The sequence below is a fragment of the Gorilla gorilla genome, chromosome 11 (assembly GCF_029281585.2).
Source record: "Gorilla gorilla gorilla isolate KB3781 chromosome 11, NHGRI_mGorGor1-v2.1_pri, whole genome shotgun sequence".
NCBI lineage: Eukaryota > Metazoa > Chordata > Mammalia > Primates > Hominidae > Gorilla > Gorilla gorilla.
In genome coordinates, this window is record NC_073235.2 from 78,545,001 (window position 1) to 78,551,844 (window position 6,844).

At 54.2% G+C, this 6,844-nt stretch overlaps 1 protein-coding gene across 1 annotated transcript in view; it reads right to left on the minus strand.

The window, feature by feature from the left end:
- The window catches only part of EVX2 (even-skipped homeobox 2), a 7,992-nt gene extending 1,664 nt beyond the window's left edge, over positions 1–6,328 (minus strand). Inside the window, exons 1-3 of the mRNA XM_004032832.4 lie at positions 5,503–6,328; positions 4,331–4,602; positions 829–2,995 (exon numbers count right to left, since the gene is read on the minus strand). Of these exons, the coding sequence (XP_004032880.2) occupies positions 2,249–2,995; positions 4,331–4,602; positions 5,503–5,929 (1,446 nt within the window). The 5' untranslated portion in view covers positions 5,930–6,328 and the 3' untranslated portion in view covers positions 829–2,248. The remainder of the gene's footprint in view (positions 1–828; positions 2,996–4,330; positions 4,603–5,502) is intronic.
- Between the last annotated feature and the right edge of the window lie 516 nt (positions 6,329–6,844).

The following is a 6,844-nucleotide window of genomic DNA, read 5'->3' on the forward strand; positions in this document are numbered from 1 at the left end:
ATATTAATATTTTTAAACTCAGTGAATAAGAGCTGGTATAATCAATATTTTACATAAGTAGTCTCATGTTTTTAAAAACAAAAACAAAAACAAGTTTTAGATCATTGCTATTTCATTGGAAAGTTCTCTAATATTTTATGGTAATATTTTAATAGACCCCAGGAATTTCAAAATACTGTTTCCCCTTTATGTATTTTCCATTTGATGGAAATAATTTCTCCTGGAAAACTAATTCTTTCAAAAGTTTACTGAAAGCCTATATTTAGGAAATGATATTTTAAAATCCAGTGTCTTTAAAATAACAATATGGTGTCAGGACACAAATTTGAAATAAACCACAGAAAATAGTGCCAATGTGTATGTATACATGAATATGTGTGTATCTCTTACGTATGTATTTGTTTAAGAGCACGGATATATATATGCATATACATACATATACATATATATACACATACACAAACACATGTAGGTAGCCTACCTACATTTTAATACACGTACACACACATACCCACTTCGCTGGGCCTAAACATGCACTAGCAAGTTATTTTAGGGCTTCAACTCTTCAGAAAATCTCATTATGTGAGGAGCGAAGTGGCTCTGCGGGGAGCATTATGGAAATATCTGGGCTTGATTTAATGAGGCTGTTCACATTGGTGGAATATCAACTTAACAGAGAAAAGTCTACCCAGGGCGTCCAAGTTACCAAAATGAAAATTGGCAATTGAGATGATAAGAACGTGGCTTTCTTCTGCGAAATCACTTCAGGTAACAGAGATAACATTAAATAACATACATTCTATGCACCAAGAACAATGTTTTATGTACCGAGTCTCTTATCCGTCTCTCCTAATGACTTCCCTTAGCGGGTTGTTAGTACTTGACAGCAGGTCTCCGTGCGGGGAACTTTTCTCCAATTCCACATTCAAAGGAGGTCCATCAGAGAGCATGATTGGCAATTTTCGTCATAATCTGCACATTATTAGCATCAAACTTGACGTGGCAGTTAACACTAGTGGGTTTTGATGTACCTTTCTTCAAGTTCAAGGAAACCCCTCCAGTAGCCGGGTTGGCAGAGCGGGTCTCAGCAACCCAGCGGTGGCTTTGCAGAGGCGAAGGCGCAATAGACATGCGTGAGAAATATGCCAAGAACCATTTCACCCGAGGAAAAGGAAAGCGAGGAGAGAAGGGGACGAGGGACATAGAGAGTTCTAACTTAGAAAAGTGTCTAAGGAAATGCTTTAGGGTAATATTAATATATCTAGAGATTCAAGTATTTCCCAGATCGAGTGGAACCCGGTAGTTGGAAAACTGAGCTGAAAACGCCTCTCCAAATACTACAGCGATCTATCAGTCTTACCCCTACCCCAACTCCCTTCCTTTCCCTTCCCTGGCCGTGGCAACCTCTTTTGCCATCACTTTTTGCATAAAATATGCAAGATGCTTCCATTCCATCAGCACTGAAACCAAAGACCAAAAAAGAGAAAGGTGATGGATCGAGAAGGAGGCGGCGCAACGGCCACCCCTTCCAGCACCTCGGCTTTGTCTTTCCCGGGGAAGGCGGCCACAGCCCTACCCACCTTGCTCCTGAACGTAGTAAACAATCTCACAAACAACCACCGCTGCCCACGCTCTCCATCCGTCCTCCCGGCCTTATCAGACCTCCGTTCTCCCGCACTCTTCGGGCAGGGTCCCTAATAAGCTCAGGCTGAAAGAACGTTTGCCACCTCCCCCACCCTCGTTGAAAGAAAAGGAAGGAAGAAAAACAGCAGCAGCGAGAAACCTCCGGGGCGACTCCTCCCCCGCCCCCAAGCACCAGCGCACAGCATCCCCCTCTGTCTTTGTTGTGGTTCTCCGTTGCTTCGGGCCACGCGGTTCAGCCAAGCAACCCGGGCCTGAGAGCGCACAGCCAGGACTAGCTTAGGGGGCGAGGGGTTGGTCTTTGGGAAACCAAGCGCTCAGGACAGAGGTGGAAAGTGGGTCCTGGGAGCCAGAAAAGACAGAGAAGGGCAGACGGCTGGGTGGCAAATACAAAAATAGAAATAATTTAGGGGGATGCCCGCCAGGCTTTTGCGCCTGCTCCTTCTCCCCCAATTCGGAGCAGGTTCCCTTCGGCCTCCCGCGCCCCGGGGCGCCCCCTGGCGGCAGCGGCAGCAGCGGGCAACGCGCGGAGGGCTCAGGGGGCGCACAGGGGACTCCCGGGCACACTCAGAGCGGCGGGCGCGGCCCCCTGGCGGTGGCGACGTAGTTATCTGGTGAGCGGAGCCTCGTCCCTCTGGTCCGGCGGGCTCACGGCCGTCTTACTAAGCACCGCGGCCGAGTAGGGCAGGAAGCCGCTCTCGGAACGCGGCGCCGCCGCGCTGCAGCCGAAGTCCGAGCCTCCCCCGGCCCCTGCGCCCCCGCCGCCGCCGCCGCCGCCGCCACCACCACCACCACCACCACCGCCAGCACCGCCACCCCGGGAACCCAGGGCTGCGGCAGCTGCTGCCGCGGCTGCCGCCGCCGACTGACTGCTGTGGCAACTGAGGCACGAGCAGGGTGCAGAGCCGCCGCTGGGGGGCGCGCCGGCCGCCGCCGCCGAGGAGGCCGCAGCCGCTGCGGCTGCCGCGGCTGCCGCGGCAGAGGCCGCGCTGTTGAGCCCCGCGGCGGCCGCGGGAGCCTGGTAGAGACCAGGGTGGCGGAAGCTACACAGCAGCTCCGGCCGAGAGTAGGGGTGCGAGAGGGCGCGGAAGGTGTCCAGTGGCCGGATGGAAGTAGCGAAGGGCGACGAAGCCGCGGCCGCCGCGCCTGAGGCTGCAGCCGCGGCCGCCGCCGCCGTGACGCCCACGTGCGGGTAGTAGTGCAGCGGCACGTGCGAGTGGAAGGGGTAGGGCAGGCTTCCGGTGGCGGCCGCGTGCGTCATCATGTAGGTGTAGAAGCTGGGGTCCGCTGGGTGCGGCCAGGACATGGCCAGGCGCTGCCGCTTGTCCTTCATGCGCCGGTTCTGGAACCACACCTGCGGGGAGAGACGCGCCGCAGCCTGGGTTAGGGAGCGCCCCGTGTTCCCAGCTCCTGTCCCAGGACCTCTGCCCCTCCCGGACCTCTGAATGGCTTGGCCTACTTCTCTCCGACTAAGCCCAACCCCGAGTACCCTGTGCTCTCCCAGCTGGGAAAGTGTGGACGGCAGTGTGTGGACCGCCGTGGGCACACCGTCCTCAACGAAGAGGGTCCTCTCCCCCGCGTCCGGCTGCTGCTGCTCCTCAGGCTTTTACTCCCTTACTTCTTGCTGCACTTTTTTGTCCCAATCCAACCTTTCCTCTCCCTCCCGCCACCCACCAGTGCCGGTCTCGCTGAGCACCCGTCTCTCAATCCCAGGATTTGTACGGGGATTCTGGGCAGCCTTTGAAGAGAGGCTGCCGCTCAGCTTTTCTGAGAGGTCGCCGCGCGAAGTCTTGAGCCTTCCGAACTGCAAGGACCTGCCCCTAGGGGCACGGGTCCGATTTTGATATTGAAGGGATGATTTTGTTGGAATCGTTTGCCTTAAATGAGTGGGCAGAGCAATGTCTCCATAAACGGGGAAGGGGACGTTTCCACCCCTCCCAACACTATCTAATAAAGACATCATTCGTCACAACTCTAAATTAAAGAAAGCCCGATCAAACCAGAGGGAGACTTCCACACTCCTCCCCTACCCCGTGGAGATTTTTTCTTTTTTCTGCAGTGTCGAACGCTCCATGAAGGGCTCACCAAATCGCCTAACCTCCCGGCTATCTCTCCCAGACGTATAATAAAATTAATAACCTGAAGTTATATATAAATAAGGACAATTTCGTTGCATTTTTCCCCGCAGGAGGTTGCCCTTTTTTCGTTGCCCAAGAGGAAAATATTCAGGAAACTACTGTCTCAAACCAATCGATTTTAAAGATACAGTATCCTTTTCTCCGTGTAACGATTTATGCGGAAAATAAATCTCCAAGCTCAAGAGCAAATGAAAAGTTTCACCTCTGGTTCCTGCTTGAAGAACAAAGACCAACTGGGCTTGCCGCCTAGGAGAAAGTGGGGCCGTGGGTATGGGCGAGGGGGCATCTGGCCAGGCGTTGGGCACAATGGAGCAGGGGCGAGTGCTTTCAGCATTGGAGTCACCATTCGGGGGCCTTCTTAGATCCGTCAGGCCGGACAAGCGTTCGGATTCGGTGGCCGGGAAATAAGCCAATTCCTTTGGTGACTACCCCCCGCGGATTTCCAGACCCTTAGCTAAATCTAGCCACCCAGAAAGGGGAAAGGGGAAAAAGAAACAATCAACCCAGATGCCCCCGGGGAGGCCAGAGCAGGCATGCACTGGAATTGATACCTTGATGGTGGTTTCGGGCAGGTTGAGTGCCGCGGCCAGCTCGCACCGGCGGGGCCGCGACACATAGTTCTCCCGGTAGAACTCCTTCTCCAGGCGCGCGATCTGCTCGCGGGTGAACGCCGTACGGTAGCGCCGCACTTGATCCGCGCCAGAGCCGGAGCCACCCAGCGCCGCGCTCCCGCCGCTGCCTCCGCTGCCTCCATGCAGGCTTCCGAGGCCTGAGCCCGACGCCGACGTCGTGGTGCCGGCAGCCGAGCCGCTCTCTGCGTACCCTGGCAAACAAACGACCAACAGCGCATGAGTGGCTGTAGGACCAACAGCCCGGCGCTGGTGCTGCGCGCGGATCGGGGAAGCCCCGTCAGGAAGGAGAGTCGCTGCCGGAATTGATGGGGTCTGTCATGCTTACAAATTGCTGCCGTTAATGGAATCAATAAAGTTTGGGGAGCCCTTCATAAGCAAATAATAGAAACGGAATTAGGAGGTTTCTTTTTTAATAATTAGAAATTTTCAACCAAGGAGGAAAAGTGGCCGAGGGAAAATGCCTACCTCTGGGCGCAGTTTGGGAAGCTCTGGGTTTCCCATGGTCTGGAGACCGCAGGGCAGCTTTTTATACGGCCTCTAACCTTTATCTGAGTCTTCGGGGTTTCAAATATTTTAAGAGTTCCAACACAGCAGTAGCTCAAACCCAAGCCAATAGGGGGTGAAATCTACTTTTCAACTCTTTCTCCCGCTGACCTAAGCAGAGACGCCGGCGAGGCTTCCTCCGACTTACCCAGAAGAATGCCCCCTCCAGCCCTGAGGGCACAGGGGCAGGGGAGTTCAGAGTAGTTGCCCAGGGTACCTTTCCCAAAAGCAACTCGGCTGCTGACTAGGGGTCTACCGGCTCGCTCGGGCTCTTAGACACGAGCGCAGAAACATTTTCTCGGACTCAGGAGCGAGGGAGGGTGGGCCTGGTGTTCCAGGCTCCGTAGGCCTGAGCCTCGCGGGAAAGCTCAAGGAGCAGAACTGGAAGGCACGGTCCCAGACATGCGTCCCGCCCCCGCCCGTGCTAGCTCGGTGTAGCTTGCTTGTGGAGGGTCTGAGAGGGGCAAAGGCACCGGGAAGGGCTGGCGGGGGCCGCGGAGGAGCAAAGAGGGTGGGACTGGAGGGCGCGGTGCGGCCGGCGCGGTTACCTTTGCCATTGTTTTCCTTAAGCTGAGCGGCGCCGAGGCCCCCGGGGGAGCGAAGCGCGGAGCAGCCCACCTCCACGTCGCTGCTCATGTCGGCCTCAGCGGCCGCCTCTGAATAATGGCCCGGCTTCTTGCGGCTCTCGGCGGCGGAGGAGATTTCGGAGGAGACGGTGCTTTCGCTGCCCGTGTGCTGCAGGTTGAACAAAGTGTCTATTTCGAATTTGCCCTTGGCGGGGAGTTCTCCCAGAGCGCTGTGCAGGGGGGCAGACGGCAGGCGCGGGCTTAGGCGAGCCGGGTGCTGCGAATTTTCCAGGGCCTCGAGCACAGCATTGCCAGCCGAGTCGGACAAATTGGAGAATCTCTTGCCCGCCGTAGGGCTGTGCAGCCCTCTCTCCATCAGAATCATCTCTTTTCTTATTCTTTCCATCATCTCAGCTTTCTTAAAAATGTCACAGTGGCCCTGCTGTCCCGTCCTAATGATAGGCTGCGCCTAGGGCTAATTCTCATTCAGCCCCAGCGAACGCCTCTAAATATTATTATCGCTTTCGGAGGGAGGCGGAAAAATTGTGGGATGCCAGAGCGAGGGAATGACTGGTCAAAATGACCCATACATCCTTCCGAGCTCGAGATGTCATTCATCAAAAAGTAGCGCCCGCTCGTCATTAAGGTACGAATGACGCTGTTCGAATAATCATTTATTGTAACAGGTTTATAAGCAAATAAATACACGCTCCTGTCAGTGGGTAATGAAGGCAGCTTCAGAGCAGACAAATAGATCCAGGTAGGAGGCGAGAAGAGACAAGTGAGGAGGAAGGCTCCGGTCCTTTGCCCGCTCCGAGCCAGTTCTGCTCGCCCGGGGGTTTGGCCTCGGGGGTGAAATTGACAGTCTGATTAATAGAGCGCGCCGCGGCACATTTCCCCCTTCATTTAGGGGCATCATTACGCTCTCAGTTTGCTAGGTTGCCCCTTAGGTCCTAATCATGCAGCGCCTTCTTCATTTTTCCTTGGACACAGATACGTATTAAATAATAGATAATGGTTTGACTTTCCAGAGTAGGTCCTCGGGAAGGTTTGGGTTTGTTTTTTTTTTTTTTTTTTTTTTTTTTTTTTTTTTTTTTTTACCATTTACAAGCTGGGGGCATAAGTGGGGGGAGATAAGGGGGAGGATGCAGGAAGAGTTGCGTAAGGAGAAGACCTTGCGCCTCTCCTGTCTGGATTACTTATCTTTCGGATTTCAGAACCAAATATGTATTTTATTTAACAAATAGGACGCCGGAGTTCTTTCCCTCCCTATTTCTTCACCTCAGCCTAAATGCTCTCCTCCCACCCCGGGAGAGAGAGAGAG